Here is a 26,973-nt window from a genome sequence, read left to right on the forward strand (position 1 = left end):
TTCTGCATCGATTGACAGGATCATTTGCTTCTTTTCTTTCCTTTTATTAATGTGATGTATTACATTGATTGATTTGTGAATGTTGAACCAGCTCTGCAGCCCAGGAATGAATTCCACTTGATGGTGGTGAATAATTCTTTTTATATGCTGTTGAATTCGATTTGCTAGTATCTTATTGAGAATTTTTGCATCCATATTCATCAGGGATAATTGGCCTGTAGTTCTCTTTTTTTTTTCCTGGGTCTCTGTCTGGTTTAGGAATCAAAATAATGCTGGCTTCATAGAATGAGTCTGGAAGTTTTCCTTCCGTTTCTATTTTTTGGAACAACTTGAGAAGGATAGGTATTATCTCTGCTTTAAATGTCTGGTAGAATTCCCCAGGGAAGCCATCTGGTCCTGGACTCTTAATTTGTTGGGAGATTTTTGATAACTGATTCAATTTATTCACTGGTTATGGGTCTGTTCAAGTTTTCTATTTCTTCCTGTTTGAGTTTTGGAAGTGTGTGGGTGCTGAGGAATTTGTCCATTTCTTCCAGGTTTTCCAGTTTGTTGGCATATAATTTTTCATAGTATTCCCTGAAAATGGCTTGTATTTCTGAGGGATTGGTTGTCATAATTCCATTTTCATTCATGATTTTATCTATTTGGGTCTTCTCCCTTTTCCTTTTGAGAAGCCTGGCTAGAGGTTTATCCATTTTGTTTTAAAACCCAACTCTTGGTCTCATTGATCTGCTCTATAGTTTTTTTAGATTCTATATTGTTTATTTCTGCTGTGCTCTTTATTATTTCTCTTCTTCTGCTGGGTTTGGGGTGTCTTTGTTATTCTGCTTCTATTTCCTTAGGTGTGCTGTTAGATTTTCTATTTGGGATTTTTCTTGTTTCTTGAGATAGGCCTGGATTGCAATGTATTTTCCTCTCAGGACTGCTTTCCCTGCATCCCAAAGCGTTTGGGTTGTTGTATTTTCATCTTCATTTGTTTCCACATATTTTTAAATTTCTTCTCTAATTGCCTGGTTGACCCATTCATTCTTTAGTAGGGTGTTCTTTTTTTTTTAATTTTTTTTTATTTAAAAAAAATTTTTTTTTTTAACATTTATTTATTTTTGAGACAGAGAGAGACAGAGCATGAACGGGGGAGGGTCAGAGAGAGGGAGACACAGAATCCAAAACAGGCTCCAGGCTCTGAGCTGTCAGCACAGAGCCCGACGCGGGGCTCAAACTCACGGACCGCGAGATCATGACCTGAGCCGAAGTCGGCCGCCCAACCGACTGAGCCACCCAGGCGCCCCTAGTAGGGTGTTCTTTAACCTCCATGCTTTTGGAGGTTTTCCAGACTTTTTCTTGTGGTTGATTTCAAGTTTCATAGCATTGTGGTCTGAAAGCATGCATGGTATGATCTCAGTTCTTTTATATTTACGAAGGGCTGTTTTGTAACAGAGTATGTGATCTATCTTGGAGAATGTTCCATGTGCACTCGAGAAGAAAGTATATTCTTTTGCTTTGGGATGCAGAGTTCTGAATATATCTGTCAAGTCCATGTGATCCAGTGTATCATTCAGGGCCCTTGTTTCTGTAGGGATCCTGTGTCTAGATGATCTGTCCATTGTAAGTGGAGTGTTAAAGTCCCCTAAAATTACCACATTCTTATCAATAAGGTTGCTTACCATGCCTGGGATGACTGGGTTGGGGTCTGCTCTTCTTCCCGCTATTAGTGTATGGCATCCCTCCCTTCTGCTGAAAGACCCACGGTTCTCTTTGGCTCCCCATCATATGTTTGCCCTTTCTGCCCTCTTGGTTGTGGCCTTTTCTCTACATTTAGCTGTGGCAAGTCTGTTTTACCAGTCTTAAGTTCATTTTCTTTTTTATTTACTCTGATGTGGCTGTTATGTAGACATAACCATAAGATGAAGAGAGCTTGAGATCCTCCTACTCCATCATCTTACCCAGAAGTCCACATGAATTTTATTTTAAAATCTTATTGAGGAGATTTCAGGTATAACTATGTTCCCAGCACAGGCAGAATGTTTAAAATTTTCCTTTGAATCCTTAAGTTAGGATTTTAAATTTATCCCAATTGGAATTTGTGCAATTAACATGAATATTGCCTTTTAATAAAACTTCTAATTTCTTGTATATAGTGCTTATCTGATGAGTTGGTTTGGAAACCAAGTGTGATTTTCATTGCATATTCAGTTTAATGCTTTGCGTTGTCAGATACCTATATGGATGTTTGCCCGTATGGCTTTAACTACAAGTCTGCTGTCCCTGAAATTGTTGGGTCCAATGTGTTTTAGAGTTTTCAACTTCTTGATTTTTAGAAATATTATGTAGATTAGTTAGCATATATTATGTTATAGCTCTAGTTTCATGTGAGGCAATACTCCCATGAGCAAATTAGTATTTCTGCTGCAGAACATCTGAACATTCATAGTTAAAGGACTAAACAGTTTAGATCAAGTTTTGCTGCCAGATGAACTTAGGCAACAATTTACAAAACTTACATTGAGAGCTTTTTGATTTTAAAATTATGGTTGACCCTTGAAAAATGTAAGGGTTAGCGATGCTGACCCCCTTGACCCCCTTTTCAGTCAGAAATCCATGTGTAACTTTTGATTCCTCAAAAACTAATTTTTTAGTTTAGGAAAAAATAATTTCCTTAAAAACTAATTCCTCTAATAGCCTAATGTTGACTGGAAGCCTTACCAAAAACACCAATAGTTGATTAACACATATTTTCTATGTTGTATATACTATATTCTTACAATAAACTAGATAAAAGGAAATGTTAGTCGAAAATACAATTATAGTACTATCCTGTAAAAAATGCAGTTATAAGTGGACCTGTGCAGTTTAAACCTGTGTTGTTCAAGGGTCAACTATATGGTAGTTTAAGATATTGTTTGTATTCATATTACAATCTAATAGTTACTTTGATGTCATATCAATGTTTTGTTATCAGGTTAGTTGGGAAAACTCTTATTAAGGATTAGAGTATAAGAATAATAAATTGTGAGTAGTTACATGGGATATTCTCATTGGCTAATTGTAGACTATTGAGTTAATCTTAAAATTTGGAAAATTGGTTTCCATGATTAATCAGCTTCCCCGTGAAATCAGCATGTTTGATTTCAAGTGCCAATTTTCATCTCCCCAAATCTAACTTGATCTGACACTTATAAGAGAGTTTTATGATATACCTCTCATGTTTAAAACTAATACATATATAATAAGTAATATGTATTCATTTGATCTTAAGAAGCGATGGCAATGTATGGCAAATATTCATAGGGTGCATACCCCCATAATTCCTTACCTGAGCACTTGTATAGATAATTTTTTTCCATTGTGATCATTGTGTTGCGTGTAACTTTGTTCTCAAGTACCAGTGTGCTAGTACATATCCATAGAAGCCTTGAAAATTGAGCTCTTCAGGAGATGCCAGTCTCTCTCAGCTATTTGGTGGAATAAGCCTTGTTTGGATTTTCTTTACCCTGGATATTTCTTGGAACTGATTACTTTAGATGAAGAAGATAATTTTGATTGGAAATTTATACATCTAGAAATTGGACTTTGTAAAAATCTTAAGCAGAAAAGATTATGAAGGACATTGAAAATAAGCACTATAAAAAGTACTGTTTTTCAAGATAAGTTTGGTTGTGAGCCAATGATAAGTGACATTCGTTTATAATTTGTTTATGCATATATAAACATGGTGTAGTTTCCTAATATGTCCAACTTAATTAAGGGAACAATATTTTTGAACTCTTAAAATGCCTCTCCTGCTCCTGTATATTTAGATGATTCCAGTTTATCCAGCCATATGTGGGTATCCTATAATGAGGTGTAATCGTTTACTAGAAAAATTGGGGCTTGAGAATGGCAGGGGCATGAGCAACCAAAATGAAGAACATGGTCCTAGGAGATTGCAGTCCAATGAATAAGATAGACATAGATAAATCATTATTTTAAAAAATACCACAAGAAACATATAAAACTAAAATGGAGCTGTGTGATAAATAGCAATTGGGCCATTTAATCTAAATATTAGAGAAAGACTTTGAACAGGTAACATTTGAACTCAACTTTGAAGGATATGTCAAATTTTGAAAGGTGTAGTAGAGGAACAACAGTAATATTACGAGTAATACTTCATTTGAAGAGTGGTCTGTTTGAGGTATTGATTATGAGTTTGCTAGGGTATTCTAAGATTTATTTTTGCCTTTCTATGTTTAGCATATTTCTATCCTGAACCTATAGTTGTCTGTGTTCTTTATGGATTTTTTTTCTCTAACATTTTGTCCCTATCTTTTATTATGAAGCAAATTTAAATATACAGAAAAATTTCTGTCATTAACATTGTACTGTGTTCACATTATCACATATTTATTTATATATCCTTATATTTATCCATCAATATACCTAATTTTTTTTGTCTTTTTAACTGTTCATTTTGAATGAATTATAAATTCACAGGAAATTGCAAAAAAAAAAATGTACACGGAGGTCTTGAATGATACCCTCCATTCAGTTTTCCCCAGCGGTGACATCTTACTTAACTGTAGTACAATGTCAAAATCAGAAAACTGAAGATTTATTGCGGTCTAACCAGTTTTTCATGCACTGATTTGTTTGTGTGTTTATGTATATGTAAGTACAGTTCTCTGCAATTGTTATCACTTGTGTAGTTTTGTATAACCATTACCATAGTCAAGATACTGAACTGTTCATTGCCACAAGGTTCCCTTTTGCTACCCCTTATGCACATCACCTTGCTTAACCATATTCTTTTTTTAAAAATTAAAAGTTTTTTTTTAATGTTTGTTTATTTTTGAGACAGAGAGCATGAGAGGGGGAGGGGCAGAGAGAGAGGGAGACACAGAATCTGAAGCAGGCTCCCGGCTCTGAGCTGTCAGCACAGAGCCCGATGCAGGGCTCAAACTCCTGAGCTGTGAGAGCATGACCTGAGCTGAAGTTGGAAGCTCAGCGGACTGAGCCACCCAGACACCCACTTTCTTAACTGTATTCTTAACCCCTGGCAACTGTTAATTCCATTTTCATCTTTAATTTTGTTATTTTGAGGTAGAATCATGAGGTGTGAAACCTTTAGAGATTGACTTTTTTCACTCAATGTAATGAATGCCCTTGAAATCCTTGATGCATTTCAAAGTAAATGCTAATCATCAGCATACTTCTCCTTAATTGCTTCACTATAAATAGTATTAATTACAGGTTAATATAGAAGTGTGTTTTCGAGGTGAAATTTACATACAGTGAAATGCACAAATCTTAACCATTTTTTTTACATTTTTATTTTTTAAAAAATATTTATTGAGAGAGAGTGAAGAAGGGCAGAGAGAGAGGGAGGGAGGGAGGGAGGGAGAGAGAAAGAGAGAGAGAGGGAGGGAGGGAGGGAGAAAGAGAATTCCAAGCAGGCTTCATGCTTCTGTGCAGAGCCCAATGCAGGGCTCTATCTCCCAACCATGAGATCATGACCTGAACTGAAATCAAGAGTCGGATTCTTAACCCACTGAACCACCCAGGCACCCCTTCATCTTATCCTCTTTAGATTAATTTTTTTTTTAGGTTTATTTATTTTCAGAGGCAGCGCAAGCAGGGGAGGGGCAGAGAGAGGGGGAGGGAGAGAATCTTAAGCAGGGTCCACGTTCAGCACAGAGCCTGATGCAGGGCTTGATCTCAGGAACTGTGAGATCATGACCTGAGCCAAAATCAGGGGTGCAATGCTCAACTCACCGAACCACTCAGGTGCTCCAGCCACTTTAGATTTTTAGTCAAAGGATAGCAGTGTAGCTTTTTAAAAAATATTTTTTTTAATGTTTATTCATTTTTTGATAGAGACAGAGCATGAGTGGGGGAGGGGCAGAGAGAGAGGGAGACACAGAATCTGAAGCAGGCTCCAGGCTCTGAGCTGACAGCACAGAGCCCGACGTGGGGCTTGAACTCATGGACCGTGAGATCATGACCTGAGCTGAAGTTGGACACTTAACTGACTGAGCCACCCAGGTGCCCCAGCAGTGTAGCTTTTTATAAGGAATCGGTTTTACTGTACTTGAATATATCTCTTGGTAATTCTACTCATGAATACAATACAGATTCCACCCCAAAAACCAAATAATCCAGTGAAGAAATGGGCAGAAAACATGCATAGACACTTCTCTAAAGAAGACATCCAGATGGCCAACAGGCACATGAAAAGATGCTCAACGTCGCTCCTCATCAGGGAAATACAAATCAAAACCACACTCAGATATCACCTCACGCCAGTCAGAGTAGCCAAAATGAACAAATCAGGAGACTATAGATGCTGGAGAGGATGTGGAGAAACGGGAACCCTCTTGCACTGTTGGTGGGAATGCAAATTGGTGCAGCCACTCTGGAAAACAGTGTGGAGGTTCCTCAAAAAATTGAAGATAGACCTACCCTATGACCCAGCAATAGCACTGCTAGGAATTTACCCAAGGAATTCAGGAGTGCTGATGCATAGGGGCACTTGCACTCCAATGTTTATAGCGGCACTCTCAACAATGGCCAAATTATGGAAAGAGCCTAAATGTCCATCAACTGATGAATGGATAAAGAAATTGTGGTTAATGGAGTACTATGTGGCAATGAGAAAGAATGAAATATGGCCCTTTGTAGCAACGTGGATGGAACTGGAGAGTGTTATGCTAAGTGAAATAAGCCATACAGAGAAAGACAGATACCATATGGTTTCACTCTTACGTGGATCCTGAGAAACTTAACAGAAACCCATGGGGGAGGGGAAGGAAAAAAAAAAGGTTAGAGTGGAAGAGAGCCAAAGCATAAGAGACTCTTAAAAACTGAGAACAAACTGAGGGTTGATGGGAGGTGGGAGGGAGGGGAGGGTAGGCGATGGGTATTGAGGAGGGCACCTTTTGGGATAAGCACTGGGTGTTGTATGGAAACCAATTTGACAATAAACTTCATATATTAAAAAAAAAACTTGTATTCTGGGAAGGAACTTTGAAATATATAAGATACAACTATTGTGTTACTGCTGGCACTTCATAAATTCCCCATTGTGTTTTTTCTATAAATTTTTTTTTACTCATGTTTTGGATTCAGAGTACAGTTTAGAACCCACTAGTTGTTTTAAACTTTTTAGCTTTCAGTTTTATTTTACATGGTTTTATTTATATAGATAATTCAAACCTAATTTTAAGTACACTTTTTTCCCCTCAAGGAGATGAAGCCTTATCTAAATCAGTGCCTGTCACGGTGGATGATGATGATGACGACAATGATCCTGAGAATAGGTATGATTCCATCTGTAAGGACTTAAAAAAGATTATAACACACCCTAGGCGTGGGCACAAACAGCAGCAACGGAACCGCAAGCAGGTTGTAAAAACCAGGAGTGCCTGCCTTAGAAAGACTCGCTCACAGTCTTCCTGCAAGTTTGAAAGGCCAGAAAATGGGCTAAAACTCATAAACCTTAAGAGAAAGTAAATACAAATATTAACACACCTAGCATAGGGTGTGTTATAAAAACAGCACTGTCAATTTTATGTTCCCATGTAAACTGTGATAATTCTTTGAGAATATTTTAATTTCAGCAAATTATTTTATTGATGAAAGTAAATCATTTCAATAAATTGGTGACAACAGACATCTCCTCAGTATTTGATTTTTGTTTTTAATTGCCATCTAATATGGTGGTCCTATTTATTAAGACCAATTCAAAGTGAAAGAAAGGAGATTGCTCAGATATGTAAGATTAAGAAATTGTTTTCAAAATAAGTATCAATATACAAAGTGTCCAGAGTGATTTGGATTTTAACTATTTTTCTCATAAAATAGATAGTATGGTGGTATTAACTTTAATAAAACTTAAACAGCTGATTTAAAAGTAAACAGTGTAGCCTGTACATATTCACTTAATCTAAGGGATGGTAGGAGTAGAAAAAAATACAAAGACATACCCATATCCTAACAATGAAGAATAATGAAAATGAATGTATTAAAGAATATAACCCTATATTTTTTACCTGTCCTTTAAACCCTTCCTGGAATATAGTGTATCCTACGCAAAACTTCGACAACTTAATGTGGTGTAGTAGGTGGAATTTGGGAATAATGGGGATAAGAATATCTGATTTCTAGTTCTAACTTCTCTAACAACTGTCTGTGTGATTATGCGCAAGTGACTTAACTACTCTGCCAAAATTTTCTGATTTCTAAAATGAAAAGATGGGATGAAATTTTCTGTGATTAATTCTGGCACCAAATATCAATGATAGATTTGATTGTTTTACTAAAGAACACTATATTAACCATCCATTTATTCCTAATAGTAAGTTATGATATTAAGAAAATTTGAAAATATACATGTAATTTTTGTGTCATAATTTTGTAAGAAATTAACTTTGAGTTAGTAAATGCTGTGGGGCCAGCTGTTTTCTAGCTCTGTTTTCTGTATCTTGTTGTTGTTGATAGGGTTTTCTGTTTCCAAGATCAGCATTCTCCCAATAGAATGTTTTTCTTATGGTAAATGAACAATTTTATTTTGTACTTTTAAAGAGAGATTAATCATGGACACAATGACTCAGTTGCTGCTTACCTAGTATATAAAAATTAAATATATACATACCTAGTTATTTTATGAGATGGGGTGGGGTCGAGAATGGAATGGTAAAGGCCTACATGTTATTCCTCAGCAAGTTTTATAGTACATGATCATAGATTATGGAAGCATTTAAAAACTTGTCTTTTAAAATGCTTTAGTTCCTCTATTTATATTACTAATTTGTTTTCCTGTAAACCACAAGGACTCCAATATTATTGAAAGGCTAATAATATTTAAAACATGCTATATTCTAATTTAACAAGAGTGATGAACCTTAATCTCATATTTAGCCACCAGATGAGAGTGTCATTAAGGTATGATAATTTTATATTTGTGTTAGAACCTGTCAAAATATAAATATTTTCATCTTTTAAGTTTGATTATATCTCTGTAACTGGCAAGTATTATATTGGAAGGTATAGTTAATTCCATCTTGTATTTGTGATTAAGAAATACAACCCTGTCGAGTACTTTTGAGAAGAATTGAATTTTATCTTGAACATGTTTTTCTTTATACTTACTTTAATGTGCCTTTATAAAATACACCATTAATAATTTATTTCATATTGAACATACCAAAGAGGTATCTAATACCCATCATGGGGATACAAATACCATCTGGAACTATTTTAGCATAGATGATGTATTTGAGCATATTTGAATATGCACTAAGCAAATTTTAAAAATTTGTTTGCAGATCACAATTAATTCTTGGAATTATTTTTACCAATTTCACATTTTTGAGTCGGATGTATTTTAGTACGCAGCATGTTGTAATTTTGTGTAAATTTGTACACAATTGTGTAATTGTGTATAAATTTTGTATACATTTCATATGCTTTGACTTTTTAGCAATGTTGTTAATACCTTTTCAGTGTTGATATTTATGGAGAGGTAAATAGTGTATTAATGCCATGGCTTAACTGTTTGGATGCAATAAATTTCTGTAAAACTTTTTCTTGTTCAAGCATTTAATTTTAATTATGTATCTTTTCATGAAAGTTGAAAGATTTTGTTAAAATCAAGATATGGAAGGTAGTTTGTAGCCAGCTTACATATGAATATATATATATATATACACACACTTATCTGTGTGTTTTCTGTTTTAAAGCTATGATAGCTTTTGAGATCATTTAAAAAAATTAGCCATGTACTGAATATTTTATTAAGTATGAATATGTAAATTTGTTATTTTAGCATACTCTTATGTGGCACCATTCATATTTGAAAGTAAATGCATGCTACTGTGAGATAGAGTGGTCTAACGTGTAAATTAATTTCTGTTTAATAGTATTTAATAAACAATGACAAAGTATTGTAGGTTGATTGACAGTTTAACTTTCTTTGGTTGAACTTTTTAGAAAAATAGACTAACTTTATATGTTGAATTTTGTATAATTGATAATTTACTTAGAATTTTATAGCTTAGACTTTATATACTTTTTGAAAGGGAGAAGAATACAAAACAGTTTGTTAGGTTATTTAAATTATACATGTAATTTTAAAAGTCAGTTATTTGAATATGCCATTATGTTAATGTTGTCTTTCAAATACCTGTTGTGTTTTAAATTGGTTCTTTCATTTAAACAACATTTATTCATGTAATTTGATTATTGTTGCATTTCTATAGTTAGTTGGCATTGAAAATGTGTTACGATTCCTTAATAGGTATATTTTGACCAAACATTTTCTAGTGTCCTATATTCATATACCTGCACTGTGAATTAGTCTCAAGAGGCAAGATGGTAGTTTGTTCAAGTTTAACAGTGTTTGTGTTGAGGATCATTAAACTAGGCTTGTCTTTAGAGGTTGCATACTACACAATCAGTGAAGACTCCATTCTCTCCAAAAAGGAATTATTTTCAGAATATTCTTTATTTGGAGATTGTTTTCTAAATAAGCATTCTTTCTTTATTCCAATTTTGACTAAAAACTGAGATTTTATATGGATACCCTTCCCTGGCACACACATACAAATATTTACCTTATAATTGAAGAATGCTTAATTGGATCTAATAATATTCCAGTTTTTCTCATAATTTCTTTCTCAGTGGGGCTAAATACTTACTACATAGAAGCAAAATTTGACATGGAGATTGCTTAAAGGAATTGTCCATTGTTAATAGAAGTTCCACTTAATTATAGTGGGACTACACTGTTGCCTTAAAAGTTTCCGATTATTTTGTTATTTGGTAATACCTTGCTTTTCAACTGGAAAATATACAAATGATTGTTTTCTCCCTACTAGCTTGGTGTGGATATTCTGTTGATGAAGGTTCTGTACTATTAATTCAGCATATTCTCAGAAGTAATTAATTGTTCCTGGATGTTGTTCATGCTAATGAAGATATTTAATGATTGTTTACCTGATTTCAGCAATGTTTAAAAGGTTGAGTATATCTCAAGTTCCTTAACAAAAGACTTCATTTGGTTTCCATTTTAAACACTTTTCAGAATGTTTATCTTCTACACGTGTCTTTATTCTTTATACGAATTTGCTAAATCTGGAAGAATCTCTTTATTCTTTATAGGAATTTGCTAAATCTGGAAGAATTGTTTCTCTGTGAAATGTTTTTTTTTTTCACGGTGGTCCTGTTACCAAATTGCTTTTGTTATCCCTTATTGTGTTAAAAAACAAAGGTAGCATTTTGAATGAAGCATTTCACTTACTTTTATGTTTGAGTAAGGGTTTTAAATGCCTGATAGCTTCAAAGTAACTTTTAAAATTTACTTTATTTTATAGTGCAGGTAAGTATTGTAAGTCATTTAAGTATATATAGGTGTCTAGTCAGTAGATAGGATCTATTTGTAGTTAACCAAACTGGTTGCAGTTGCCATAAGATCTCCTTTTTAAATGCTAGAATTTTCAGCAAGAAAAGAAATATGGTCAGTAGTAGTGATCTCTGCTTAAGATTTAAACATTATATTCAGCCCTCCTTTCTTTCCTGCTCTTTGTTCTTTGGTGATATTGGGACTTTTAGAGCATAGAAAATAGACCCTCCCCAAAAAGAGGGTCTGTATTTTCTAGTGTTAGCAAAAATGATCCATTTTTCTGACTTAATATATGTCTCCTTTGTCTTTAACTTTGAAGTTTGGGATGAATTGAGATGAATAATATCTGTTTTTGCCTTTCAAGTATAAGAAAATATTAAACTGGTTCTTTAATATGAACAAATTTTCTATATTTTTTATGTTAATAAATTTTTTCTTGTTAAAATTTCCTCCATAACTGCCTTAAATTTTACATAAAATCAGGGAATGTACATTTTGTAATTTGAGTTTATTCAAACAGTATAGCAAACTTCATAGCATAAATTGTTAATACACTGTGCATTCTTAATTTCATACAGCTTTTATTTTTTTCTGTTTGTAAGAGTTTTTAAAAAATTTATTTGATACTAATTTTTCTGGTACTCTCACTAAAAAGAAAACGGTGCTGTTTTTCATTAACTGCAAACATCGTAAACATATGACTAAAAAGTGTTTCAAACTGTTTAGCTTTTTGATTATTTAGTGACATCATCATTATTTCGTAAATTCCACCATTTTGGGGTACAGATCATTATACTTTAGTCATATTTTATAGAACGGTTCATATCAAGGTACTAATTTTGAACTAAAGACTTAAAAAATACTAATACAGATTTTGAAAATGAGGAATTCCATATTCTATAAAATATTCTGGCTTTTTTTTTTTACATTAAAATTTTTTTTTAACATTTATCTATTTTCAAGAGACAGAGACAGAGTGCAAGTGGGGGAGGGGCAGAGATGGAGTCACAGAATCTGAAGCAGACTCCAGGCTCTGAGCTGTCAGTGCAGAGCCTGATGCGGGGCTCGAACCGACCAACCGTGAGATCATATCTTGAGCTGAAGTCAGACGCTCAAGTGACTGAGCCACCCAGGTGCCCCCTTTTTTTTTTTTTTTTTTTTTTACCATATTTTTAATGTTTAGTTTTGACAGACAGAGAGAGCATGAGTGAGGGAGGGGCAGAGAGAGAGGGAGACACAGAATCTGAAGCAGGCTCTAGGCTCTGATCTGTCAGCACAGATCCTGACGCGGGGCTCTAACCCACAAATTGCGAGATCATGACCTGAGCTGAAGTCGGATGCTTAACTCACTGAGCCACCCAGGCGCCCCTAGTTTTTCTTCTTAACCCTGAAGTATATAACATTTGTTAATGCCTCACACTTTATTAGTAGAATATGTTTTCCCCACCTTGTTGTCACAAAAAGTTTTCAATGTTTTTTTGGCTGTAGCCATTTGAATTGTTTTATGTATCAACATTTTGAATATGGTATGGTATTTTAACACTACATATACTTAGATACTTGTTTTGCATCTCTAAAGAGTATACATTTAAACCTGTAATCTGCCTCAGAATTCTGTTTTAACTAATTATTCTATTGTGATATTGTGCACAAAGGTAAACAGTTTTTTTTTTTTTTTTTTTAATTTTGTCATCTTTGTGTATGGATGCACCGTACTGTTTTGGCCTTCTAAAATAGCATTTTTTATTTAGCACTTTTCTTCAAACCTGTTTTCAGAACCTCTTAAAAGATAAAAGAATAGATTATAGGGATGTGTCTGAGATGGCCTGTCAAGTGCATTTCAGAAATGGAGCATACTGGACTAAAGATGTTTAGAAACCTTTTTTATTTAATCTTTAAAAGTCGAAGCTTGAATTCTTTCATTTCAAAAAACATATTTGGAAATCAGTGAAATACAGATATCTTTAACAATGTGACTATAGTGTATTCACAAAGTCCTAATAAACATAGCAGTAGTGAATGAGTAGAGAATATAGATAGCACTGGCATACTAAAATTAGAGAATATTGGCATTCAGGATCTTAGGTGCTATTTCTGGCTTTGCCACTAACTAGCTTTGTTTCTATGGCTTCATCTTTTTCCCTTTCTAAGCCTGTTTCCTCCTTTGTAAAGTGACAGAATTGGACTCTAAGGTCCCTTTTTCTAGCTCTCACATTTTGTGTTGCTTTTGTAATAGCTATTTGCCTTAAACCTCCATGGTACAAGAGATCACTCTCTCGATTGCTTCTATTTCAGAAATTTAATGTTTTGAATTAGTGATTCACCTACCAGAAAGAGGTAGTTTACTTCGTTCCCTGTTTGAGCACTTAAACAAGAAATATTATGCATCTCTTTTCTAGATCAGATCAGAATAACTAAAGGCTTTTCTTGGCTTTGTCTCTTTTTTTTTTTCTTTGCTTGTTTGTTTATCTTTGCATTGTTGGGCTTATTCCTTATTTTATTTTTGCTTTCTTGTAGTAGATGAAGGTGTAAGGGGTAATAAGACATTATCTTGGTATTATGTGATTTAGAAGACTCAGCTTGTTTGGATTATGGGGTTCTATGATTCTCTCATGCACCAGTTCCAATCATTGTTTGTGGGTTTTTACCCTTCCTCCCATATTGTTTTGCTTTCTCCCCTTCTCCCTTCCCTCCCTTTCAGGAAAATGGAGGAGTGGCTCCATTACTTCCAGCTCTGCCCAGGTTTTCTGCCACAGAGTGGCACAGCCTGTGCCTCTAACGCTTCTGATAGAGTCGTGACTGCTTTGGATGCTACACCTGCCCCAAGATGTAATATTGAGCATTGAGATTCCAGGGGGGCAGTACCTTGTTGCCTGGATGATTTTCTCAGAAACCTCCTGGAAAGCCTCAAGAAAGGAAACTTCAGAGCAAACAGAAATCAACTAGGGATCATGATTATACATCCATCACATGCATACCAGCATGGGTCCAGCCAAGGCCTCCAAAATGATGTTTTGCCAGCCTCAGCTGGTTCTCAAGTGATGATGTCCTTGAAGTCTCTGTGGCCCGTGACTCAAGAGTTAAGGTAGTGGAGTTTCCCTTAAAGCATCTCACAGCAGGCTTTATAGATGGGACACATCTCATCTCAACATGTTTGCTGACTACTCAGGTTGAAGGTCAGCCTCAACCCTTAGGTCCTTCAAATAAATTTCTAACTTTGAGGTGTAGGTTACGTGATAGGCAAGGTTTATGATGCAGTGAGTCTTTGACATATTGGACTTGAGTCATCAGTCAGGGAAATAATTTAACTTTATTCTTTTTAGGGCTTTAATATGCATGGCTATACATTAGGTTTTTCATTGGTCAAAAGGTGTTAGAGGGTAAATCTAAACTAAACTATCTCAGGGAGGTAAAGCTAAGGGAATCTCCATCATTCTGTATGTAACTTTCAGTTTGGAGAAAAATCACCATTCTCTGAATTTTGTAATTTTTTTCTGCTTCTAAAGTGATTGTGATTGTTCTATATATATTATGTTCTTAATGAAGGTTGTTCATTTAAAAATCATGTAATTTTTCAGTGTATGGATCTCATTTAATTTTCCATGATTTATTATATGATTTCATAGTTGATATAGAATTGTATTTTATTATCTTATGTGTATCATATTTCTCAGTTTTTTCATGACAATCCAGAACTTAAGTATGAATTAGGTAGGTTTACATATTTTGACCTTCCATTTAGTAGATGTATTCTTAAGAGTCTAGAGTTTGAAAGAAAAAAAAAAAAACTTGTGGTTTCTTACAATTAACAACCAGGTTTTTATAGATAGTATAGAATTATAGACTTTTTTTGAACTTGTAATACAAACTGAAATCAAGAGATTGAAGTAACCTTTAGTGTGACTAAATTAATACTTGTACTTTTGTTGGTTATTATTGTACTACCCACATGGTGATATAACATCTTGTAACTGCAAGTGGAACTATGTTTTTCTATTTGTAATCTATTATTCAACACTTTATATTTATACATATACACATGCACACACACCCACTTTTACTCATTGCAAAAGAGTGGTTTTATTGAAATTGGTTCAAGAAAGCACTTCCTTGTCCATGGGAAATAACAAATGTAGTTTGTATTAGAGAGTTTTCCTAGACAGATGCTTTTATTAAATTTAAACCACCCTTCATTCTGAAACTGTTCCTAATTTGTGGAGGGTGTGTTGAAAGAGTCTTTATTTTATAACATGATGAAAATAAATGATACTTGGCTTTAAATTTTTATTCTTGGCAAAATGAAAAGTTGGCAACCCTAGATTATTCCCCATTTTAAAATGTTTATTGTGTACAATCCAAGTCAGCAAACCACTTATCTAGAAGTGTAAGAGCAACACTTTATAACTCAACTCCAGTAGGATTAAATTGGAGTGATCTAATCTTCACTTTATTGAAACACAAATCATATCAAAATCCCTCAAAAAAGCAAACTCATCTGTGGTTTCCTTTAGCACTTGGTAACTCTCTGTGTTGTCTATTTCCGATCTGTATATTTAGGGAAGGAAGCACCAAAAGGTAGATAATAAGTGTTTATGAAGTGATTACCTATTTTGCATCAGTCTGTTTTGGTGCCTTTGCTATACCTCTTTGAATAAAAATAGTAATGAACAGTGTACCTTTGAAATAAAATTACCAAGGCATTAACATCTCTTACCATTGAATGAATTCTTGATTGAAATGTGAGTGTATGTTAAGAAATATAAAGAAGGGTTTCAGATCCAAAAATAACAGAAGTTCCATGATTCAAGCTGCAAGTTTTTGATGAGCTAGAGAGTTAATCTTGATTGCACAGTGGATGTTTCCCATAAAAGTTCACTCTTATGTGGATCCTAAGAAACTTAACAGAAGTCCATGGGGGAGGGGAAGAAAAAAAAAGAGGTTAGAGAGGGAGAGAGCCAATGCATAAGAGACTCTTAAAAACTGAGAACAAACTGAGGGTTGATGGGGGGTGGGGGGGGTGGGAGGGAGGGGAGGGTGGGTGATGGGTATTGAGGAGGGCACCTTTTGGGATGAGCACTGGGTGTTGTATGGAAACCAATTTGACAATAAATTTCATATATAAAAAAAAAGTCCATGGAAAACTGAGAATCATGCTACTTTCCTTTTGAACCTGTCTATAAGGTATTCCTTTGTTAGTGTGATTTATGAATTTATATCAAAAAGACACTTCAGGTGCAAAATACCTCATCTTATACAAAAGCTGCTTGATTGCTTTTATCTTACATTTTCAGATGTTTTCCTTTAGCATAAGCATGGAAATTTATTAGGAATATATTTTATTTTAACATGAGATGGTATTAAAGAAGTATCTTCTCATGCTTTTAGCAGTTGATTTTTCCATTAACAAATTGGTCTTTGAGGAGCATCTTGAGAAATTTTGATATGAGTGAGGCTACTGTACTATCTACTTTCGTGGAAAGCGAAAACTCATGGTAATTTGTGTTCTTTTACCATGTGTGTAATTAATAGCACTCCTGTCCCTTCTCTTATCTGCCCTCGTTTGAATATTATTAGGGATTTCTGATTGCTTCGATACTTAGTGAATAGTATATGCTTGCATTTCATAACAGAGTTTATGAAGTAAATTGAAATTTAAGTGCCAAAAATATTATCCACCAGTTTCAGGCACTGTTTCATAAGAAAGTGGTTATTTACACATTGATTTTCTAAGAATATGTTTTGCTGAATGATCCTCTCATGTGGAGTTTTGCCTTGGAATGCCATTTGTCTGGAAAAGTTGATTTATTATTGTGAGCCTGATATTGCAGTTGTTGGATGATGGCTGCAGAGTAAATACAGGATTGGAAGTATGCATCATGAAATGGCAATTGGTCAAAATAGTAGAAATGTCCCTCAGATTTTTAAATATATTGCAGAAGTATTTAGAATTGGAAGAAAATCAGTGCTAAGAGCATCTTTCAAAAGTTTTGGTTGGTTGGTAGCTTAGGTTAAAACATGGCTTTGGTAGTCTTTTATTTATAGTATAAAATCTTTTTATACATTTATTTCTGTTTTGATAGTGAAAAATTTTTTAATTTGTTACACTTCACCACCAAATATATAGTTTTTTACTGTCTTTTTACTCAAGAATTGCCAAGAAGATGCTTTTAGAAGAAATTAAAGCCAATCTTTCCTCTGATGAGGATGGATCTTCAGATGATGAACCAGAAGAAGGAAAAAAAAGAACTGGAAAACACAATGAAGGAAACCCAGGAGATGAGGGTGAGCTCCAAAGAGAAGTACAGGATGTCATAATTTCATTGTTTGACCAGTTCAGTCTTTGAAGACTATCTGTCTGTGAAATCTCATAATACATGCATTTGAAGTTTATTAAATATTTAAAACTTTACTACCTTTACTCTTTTTGAGTATCTGGTAATAGTTGTGCATGTTTTTTCAGTTATTGCCAATAAACAGATGATTTTTATTATTATTTTTTAATTTTTTTATGTTTATTTCTGAGACATAGAGAGACAGAACATGAGTGGGGGAGGGACAGAGAGAGAGGGAGACACAGAATCAGAAGCAGGCTCCAGGCTCTGAGCTCTCAGCACAGAGCCCGATGTGGGGCTTGAACTCAAAAACCTTGAGATCATGACCTGAGCCAAAGTCGGTTGCTCAACCGACTGAGCCACCCAGGCGCCCCTAAACAGATGATTTTTAAAGCAAAATATTTTTTACCTTTAAAAAAAATCTATGAACGTATTGGTGATGTTTAATTAATATTTAATTATAGTAATTGATCAAGTTTAATGTATAAGGTTGCCTGGTATCACCAGTGATATCAAAGTAAGTGAACAGCTCTGATTTTTTTTGTAAATCATGAAAATTTTCAACAATCAAAATAGTTTTATAACAGGTTTTAAAGGAAAAATGTCTGAAGGTTTTACTGATTTCTTTTCTCCACTTAGAAGCAAAACATCAAGTCAATTCTGAATCAGATTCAGAATCTGAAGAATCTAAGAAGCCAAGATACAGACATAGGCTTTTGAGACACAAACTCACTGTGAGTGATGGAGAATCTGGAGAAGAAAAAAAGATGAAGCCTAAAGAGCACAAAGAAGCCAAAGGCAGAAATAGAAGGAAAGGTAAGATATTTTAATTCTGAATATAAGGAATATACTGATTTTATAAACTAATTACAGTAGTCAAAGTTTTTAAAGTTTATTTATTTTGAGAGAGAGAGAGGGAGGGAGGGAGAGAGAGGGAGAATCCAAAATGGGCTCTGTGCTGACAGCAGAGAGCCTGATGTGGGGCTTGAGCCCATGAACTGTGAGATCATGACCTGAGCTGAAGTCAGATACTTAACCGACTGAGCCACCCAGGGCTCCTACAGTAATGAAATTTAACTATTATCTGGACCACCTGTATTAAGTGACTATCAGCACACTGGCAAAAACTATTCTCTTAAATGAGAGTGAAATAAAGAATTTAGAGTGGGAAGATAACCCAGAAAATTATGAGATGACACAAAGAATATATTTTTAGTCTTTTTTTTTTTTTTTTAAAGTTTATTCATTTATTTTGAGAGAGAGATAGCACGAGAGAGAGAGAGGGAGAGAGAGAATCCCAAGCAGGCTCCGCACCACCCCTGCATTAGCACAGAGCCTGATGTGGGGCTCGAACTCACAAACTGAGATCATGACCTGAGCTGAAACTCAAGAGTTGGAGGCTTAACACACTGAGCCACCTAGGCACCCCTATTTTTAATCTTTAGTACTCATACACAACTTAGATTAAAAAGATACATATGACAATAAATAAAATATACTTAAAGGCTATGTAAAAAATACAGGATTGTCTGTAACTGCAGGAAGAAATAATGCTTCCTAAGGAAAGACAATGCAGTTAATTTGGGAAGATTTATTATATGCAAAGCTTGTATATAGTCAGCTCAAATTTTTATTACATTAAAAGTCCGAATCCTTCTGCATTGAGTGCTTATGTGTTTCCAACATCATGATAAACATTGAGAATACAAAAATAAGTAAGGAAATCATTGTCTTGTATGGTGGTTTTCAGCCTGGCTATACATGTGGATTACTTTGGGGATTTTGAAGTATACATATTACAGGACTGCATCTCAAGCCAATTACAGCATAATTGGTGGTAGTGAGACCAAAGTATCCATATATTTTATAAAGCATCTCTGATATGATTCTGATATGCAGCCAGGTTTGGCTGTCAGTGGTTTAGTAAGAGTTATTGACATTAATATTATATGAAATTATAGCACCATGACAGGTGTCTTATACAACAGAGGTATTGTATAGTGTGGCACAAGGGAACATTTCCTTAGCTTCTTAGGGGATGGTGTTTATCCCCAGAGGAGACTTCACAAAGATGAAAAGTTTCATTCAGCAGACCCAAGTTGTAATTGGGGACCAGGTAGATGTGTTGTGAAGATTTATAATATAAGAAGAGAAAAAACTTGAGAAGCCTCTGCAAAATGTTCACACATGGTTGAGGGGAAGCAGTTAATATGGTATATAGCGAAAGTATAGGAGGGAATAGGGAAAGGATCAACAGGACATGAGGCTGGGCCAAGACAGAGACCAGGTGTTGGAGACACTTGTAAGCTTTGGTTTCTCAAACTGGAATACTTGACAGTTGATTCATGGGTACATGAGGCTGTAGAGTAAACATTGCATACCTCTTTGGTGTGTCCATTTTATTTGAGCATTGGGGTAGAGCATTCTTAAATAATCACATGTATATTGAAAAATTAGCAGAAAGTTCAGAGAAACCTTTTGGTTTCTTAGGGGCAAATTTTAAAAACTTTACTCAGATTAACTCTTTGCCACTAGGAATAGGAAAGCAGTTTCGGAAGTATCTGAGAAGGACAATAGGCTCTAGAGGCTGGAGAGTCATTGGGAATTTTTTTTTTAATTAAAAAAAATATTTTTATTTGTAATATTTTTGTACTTTAGCCCTTTTGAGATATAATTCACAAACCATACAGTTTGCCTGTTTATAGTATACAAGCTGTATAAGCAGACAGCTTGATGAACATGTATGGCGCAGGACATTCATTACTAGTACTCATGAATCACAGCCTCAGCACAACCACCCATTGTTCCCATTGAAAGATTTTAACCAAGAATATAATATGATCAGATTAGTTGCTTATTATTCTGTTATACTCAGAGCTTAGATTTGTGTCTCTGGAGGATATTGCTATAGTTGATACCAAGCACAATTTTTGAAGAGGAAAATTGACAGGAGTCATAGACTGAATTGTTAGATCTTATTAATTGATATGAAAGACAAAAGTCTGGGATGACTGCCAGGTTTTTGGAGTTGTCATGGTATATGTATAACACTACCAGAATAGTTGACATTGCCAAAATAGTTGATATCAGAATCTTGGAATCCTGAACATTTAAAGGGCTGTTGAACAGCCCTTTGTTGAATAGTTATTCATTAAAGAGGAAGAAGAGAACCCCCTCCCCCACCCCACCCCCTGCCGCCACACACACACACACACACACACACACACACACACTCTAAATATGTCATGGATATTTTCATGTTAAATAAATAATAGTCCATCACTTTGTGAATGCGTTTTTTAAAAATTTTTTACAGCATGACTACAAGCTTGTTTTTCAGATTTTATAAAGCAACTGAGCAATTTAAGTAGGTTACATAACTTCACACGAATTCCTGTGCATCTTCAACAAAAGGGGAAATGCTGATTTTGCCTCTGAGGCTCAGATCAGGATAGAGCCCTTTAGTGGACACAGTTACATTTGAAATGTTTTATTAAAGTCTAAGTCTTTTGTCACCTGTTTCCACTGTCCTCCTCTGTGGATAATTTATTACCAAGTATTTTTTCATTTGTTTTTGTAGGAGGGAGTAAACGAATCCTATCATTTATGTTTCTAATATGGATTATAATATTGATTGATACTACATTTAAAGTTGCAAAGGGGCTTTATTTCAAAGGGTGGCTCAGTCAGTTAAGCATCCCAATTCTTGATTTCGGCTCAGGTTCACGGTTACACACAGTTCGTGGGATCGAGCCCCACATCGACTATGCACTGACAGTGCGGAGCCTGCTTGGGATTCTCTCTCTCCTTATCTCTCTGTGTCTCTCTCTCTCTCTCTCTCTCTCTCAATAAATAAATAAATTAAATAAATAAAGTTGCATAACTTTTCAGGTTTTACAAACTGTTGTGCCTGTATTGTCTGGAAATTTAAGTTAGGCAATGGGGAGAAATCAAGAGAGAATAATAGCTGACTTAGTAGATCAAGGGCAACATGTGAACTTTCAGTTTTCACCTAAATTTGAAAAAAAATTATAAAAGTTATTTTGGTGATAATTTAAAAAATTTAATTATTGACTTTATTATTATCAGATAATATTAAATTGATTTTTTTAAGTGTGATAATGCTATTTATATAGGACAGCATCCTTATGCTTAAGGATAAAGTGCCATGATATCTGCACTTACATTTAGATGGTTCAGTGCAAAAACCTGTGTGTGTATATACAACAAAGAGAAAGCAAACAAATATGATAAATTTAACAAATGAGTTTAGGAGAAGGGTTGTAGATGTTCATTCAACAGTTTTTTCAAAGTTTTGGTACGTTTGAAAATTTTCAAAATAAAGTGATGAAAAATTAATAATAGGTTTAGAATTTTGCTTAATGACAGGATTTATATGTGTGCATATGGACACATGTGTTCTTCAAATTCCCAGTTGCTTAGCAGTTATTTTTTTATTTTTGTTTTTTATTGTGATAAAGTACACACAACATAAAATTTTAACCATTTTAATCATTTTTAAGTGTACATTTCAGTGACAGTATATTCACATTGTTGTACAACCATCAACACTCCACAACTCTTTTGTCATCCCAAGCTGAAACTCTTTAAACAATAACTCCTTATTCCCCTTTCCCCCATTTTCAATTCTTTACTGTATTTATGTTAACCCATGTCTTTTTTTAGATAGATCAGATTATAGATTCTGATTTCAGATCAATATAGATCTTTGAAAAAATTTATTTCAAAATTTAAAGTTGAAAGAAATGTTGCAAAAATAGTACAGATTTCCTATATTCCTTCTACCTAGCTTCCCTAATTTAACACCTTAAATTTAACTATATGGTATAATAACCAAATCCAGGAAATTAACATTGATAGAATACTATCAAATACTGGTTTTGGAACCAGGTTATACTTAGTTACTGCTTTTGTGTAATTAGAGTGGCAAAGTTGAGTAGAGATAAGTAGTTGAAACAGAGACCATATAGCCTACAAAGTTGCAAATATTTACCATCAGACTTTTCACATAAAATATTTTCTGACCTTTGAAGTGGGCTAAAGATCTTACTTGGTTATGGTTAGTTTTCTCACTAATGTCTTTTCTATTCCAGAATCCAAACTAGGATGCCACATTGCTTTTAGTTGTGATGACTCCTTGATAGACTCCAATCTGTGACCGTTTCTCCTCCTTTTCTTTCATGACCTTGACACTTTTGAAGAGTATTGATCAGTTATTTTCTTTTTAAAAATTTTTAAAAATGTTTTTATTTATTTTTGAGAGAGCAAAAGAGCGAGTGGGAGAGGGGCAGAGAGAGAGAGAGAGAGGGAGACACAGAATCTGAAGGGGACTCCAAGCTCTGAGCTGTCAGCACAGAGCCCGACACGGGGCTCAAACTCACGAGCTGTGAGATCGTGACCTAAGCCAAAGTTGGACGCTCAACCGACTGAGCCACTCAGGCACCTTGATCAGTTATTTTCTAGACTGTTAATCCATATGTATTTGTCTAATGTTTTCTTATGGTTAAATTGAGGTTATTAAACATTTTGACAAGAACACCACAAAAGTAATATTTAACCCTTCTCAGAGTATCCTACACCGAAATTATATGATGACATTATGTCTTATACTGGTAATACTGATTACTTGGTTAAGTTGGTGTCTGCTGGGTTTTTCCACTGCAAAAAAAAATCTTTTTCTATTCATATTTAATTAATGTCTTGTGGAGAGATACTTTGAGACTATTCAAATATCCTGTTTCTCATCATACTAAAGCCCACTAATTTTAGCATTCATCTTGTCTGAAGCAGTTTTTGTGATGTTTATCTAGTGGTTATTTTCTGTTTCTTTCTTTACTTACACATTTAGCAATGGTAAGGAAGAGCTATCTGTTTTCCCTTATTTATCCCATTACTTAATATGAATTTATAGATATTTTATTCTGTTAGTTGTAATTCAGTTGTTCATTTTGTTGCTCACATTGTCCCAGCTTTGGCTATTAGAAGCTCCTTCAAGTTGGATCAAGTGTTCTTTGAATATGCCCCAATCATTCTTTGAGCATTGGATTATTTTCTGGCACCACAAGATATTTGAGACTCATTTTGTGTATTCCCTGCCTGGTTTCCTCTGGCTAGAAAAATGTGTATTCTGCTAGAGTTTAGATACCTGTGTCATAGTGGCTATTTTGGTACAGAAAAATAAAATTTTTGAGAGAAAAATAAAATTGGGGTTTCCATTTACTCTCATGATATACAGGGCTCAGCTCCTTTTTCTCAGTGCTGTGGCTAGAAATGGGGTTCTCCCAGTTTGCTCTTGGCACCCTCTGCATAGTTTTGGAATTCAGCCTGCCTTCTTGTTGAAATCAGGAAAGAAAGAAGGAAAAAACCCTATGACACCCATAGTCACTACCCCAACCTCAATTTTATAGGAATCATTGTTCAAGTTTTTGTTTCAGTCCCCAGTCTGCCTGCTGTTGTTTCCTTTTCAGAGTGCTTAGGTCATTTCTTTCTATATTCTGTTCATAATTTCTAGTTGTCATAAATGGCAGAGAGTCTGTATTTGTCCTTACTCCATTTTGGCCAGCCTACTTTGTTTGTTTTGAATAACCAGAATTCTTTTTATTCACCTTTGGTAATAATGAATATATTTTATTGACAGTTAAATTCACATTTTAAAAATTCATACATAATTAATACTTATATTTTAATATAGAACCATAGTTTTATAATCATAGTTGGAATACATTTGAATAGTTTTTATAAATTCTATTTGCATTATTAACTGGTCTAATCTATATGCTGTGTAATATCCATTAATGTACATACTAAAATATACATTAATGTACATACTGTAGATACACAGTGGTCTAAGTTTTAATGTGAAGTTATTGACAAATCAAGTGAATTGCATTTCTGTTGGGAAGTATTTAATAACTTAATTTTTTTTTTCAAGTGAGCAGTGAAGATTCTGAAGATTCTGATTTTCAGGAATCAGGAGTTAGTGAAGAAGTTAGTGAATCTGAAGATGAACAACGGCCCAGAACAAGGTAAATATTATATCACTATTTCAAAAATTTTAGGTATATGAATGAACATGCTTCAAGTTATTTGTAGAAAGGTTGGTGTTACTAATAAAGTAAAAAATTTAGTATTTTGATTTGAAACGAATTGTGAAAATTAATTTAAAAAGAGTACATATAAACATATATGGTTGAAATATGTGTTCTAAACTGGGAGGACTTTGTGCAAAATCACGCTTGACTGTAATTTTGGTTGTTATATGGGGGGATGTACCAGTGTAGTAGATTACAGGCTTTGTAGACAGCCTACCTAATCTAACTGTTGGCTCTAATATTTGTTATTTGTATGATTATTCTGTGCTTTAGTTTCCTCATCTGTAAAATGGGGGATTATAGTAGCACTTACCTTATTGATTATGTTGGGCATTAAATGGGCTTCTAATATGCCCACTTGGAATATAGGAAATGTTCCCTGAAATCTAATTATTGGTCTTAGTAGTATACTAGTATTATAGTGATGAAGATGTGTTTGTTCTCTCAGTACACATAGCTACTGATCTAGATGACTAGTTACTTAAAATACTACATAGTATTTTTTTTAAAGTTTACGTACCTATTTTGAGAGAGAGAGAGTGCATGCATGCTTGTGAGTGGGGGAGAGTAGAGGAGGAGAGAGAATCCCTAGCAGGCTCCATGCTCAGTGCAGAGCCCGAAACGGAGCTTGATCTCACAACCATGAGATCATGACCTGAGCTGAAATCAAGAGTTGGATGCTTAACCAAATGAGCCACCCAGGTGCCCCTATTTCTTAGCATAGTATTTTAGATAATACTAACCTTTCTAAGAATTTTTTATTTCCTCCGGAATATCACATATTGGCCTTTTGTCTAAGATCAAGTATATTTCCTTCAGAATAATATTATCCTTTTATAATTTATCAAATGGGCAACCTATTTGTATTTGTGTGAATGTGATATGTGCGTCTGCATAGGTGTCATACCTGTAAATTTTAAAACATTTGAGATCTTTTTAGATTAGCAGTTACCAGGTTGTTCCTGGAATATAGCAACATATTGTACATTAGGGAAATAACAATAGGATAAATTGAGAGATTTTTAAACCTGAGAATTCACATAACACAAAAATTCACTTATTTTATTTTATTTTATTTTATTTTATTTTATTTTATTTTATTTTATTTTATTTTATTTTTTGAGATAAAAGTATTTTATTTTCAAGTTTGTTTTTTAAATTTAAATTTTAGTTAACATGCAGTACAGTATTGGTTTCAGAAGTAAAATTTAGTGATTCATCACTTACATACAGTACTCAGTGCTTATCACAACAAAGTCCCTTCTTGGTACCTATCACGCATCAAGCCTATCTCCCACTCACCTCCCTCTGTCAACCCATAGTTTGCTTTTTCTCATTAAGGGTCTCCTGTGGTTTTATTCCCTCTTTTCTCTTCCCCCCACCTCCTTCCCATATGTTCATCTGTTTTGTTTCTTAATTAAATTTCACATATGGGTGAAATCATATGATATCTGTCTTTCTCTGACTTATTTCACTTAGCATAATACATTCTAGCTCCATCCACGACATTGCAAATGGACAGATCTCATTCTTTTTGATGGCTGAATAATATTCCATTAAGCACACACACACACACACACACACACACACACACACACACACACACACACTCACCCACCCACCCACCCACCCCACATCTTCTTTATCCATTCATCAGTTGGTGGAAATTTGGGCTGTCTCCATAATTTGGCTATTGTTGATAATGCTGCTACAAACATCAGGGTGCATGTACCCCTTCAAATGTATATTTTTGTATCCTTTGGGTAAATACCTAATAGTGCAATTGCTGGGTCATAGGGTAGTTTTATGTACTTTCTTGAGGAACCTCATACTGTTCTCCAGAGTGGCTGAACCCATTTGCATTCCCACCAGCAGTGCAGGAAAGATCCCTTTTCTCTGCATCCTCGCTAACACCTGTTGTTTCTTGCGTCGTTAATTTTAGCCATTCTGATTGGTGTGATGATGATCAGTGATGTTGAGCATCTTTTCATGTGTCTGTTAGCCATCGGATGTCTTCTTTGGAAAAAGGTCTTTTCATGTCTTCTGTCCATTTATTAACTCGGTTATTTGTTTTCTGGGTGTTGAATTTGATAAGTTTTTTATAGATTTTGGATGCTAACCTTTATCTGATATGTCATTTGCAAATATCTTC

General features: G+C 34.5%; 1 protein-coding gene across 8 annotated transcripts in view; it reads left to right on the forward strand.

Annotated features, from left to right (window-relative positions):
• Positions 1 to 26,973, forward strand: part of ATRX (ATRX chromatin remodeler) — a 308,093-nt gene that overhangs the window by 94,925 nt on the left and 186,195 nt on the right. For all 8 annotated transcript variants that reach the window (XM_019436157.2, XM_019436156.2, XM_053891478.1 and 5 more), the window contains 4 exons: positions 7,223 to 7,295; positions 17,526 to 17,659; positions 18,349 to 18,525; positions 24,662 to 24,755. In XM_019436157.2, the coding sequence (XP_019291702.1) occupies positions 7,223 to 7,295; positions 17,526 to 17,659; positions 18,349 to 18,525; positions 24,662 to 24,755 (478 nt within the window). The remainder of the gene's footprint in view (positions 1 to 7,222; positions 7,296 to 17,525; positions 17,660 to 18,348; positions 18,526 to 24,661; positions 24,756 to 26,973) is intronic.

The sequence above is a fragment of the Panthera pardus genome, unplaced genomic scaffold, assembly GCF_024362965.1.
Source record: "Panthera pardus isolate Hobbes unplaced genomic scaffold, ASM2436296v1 HiC_scaffold_27, whole genome shotgun sequence".
Lineage (NCBI taxonomy): Eukaryota > Metazoa > Chordata > Mammalia > Carnivora > Felidae > Panthera > Panthera pardus.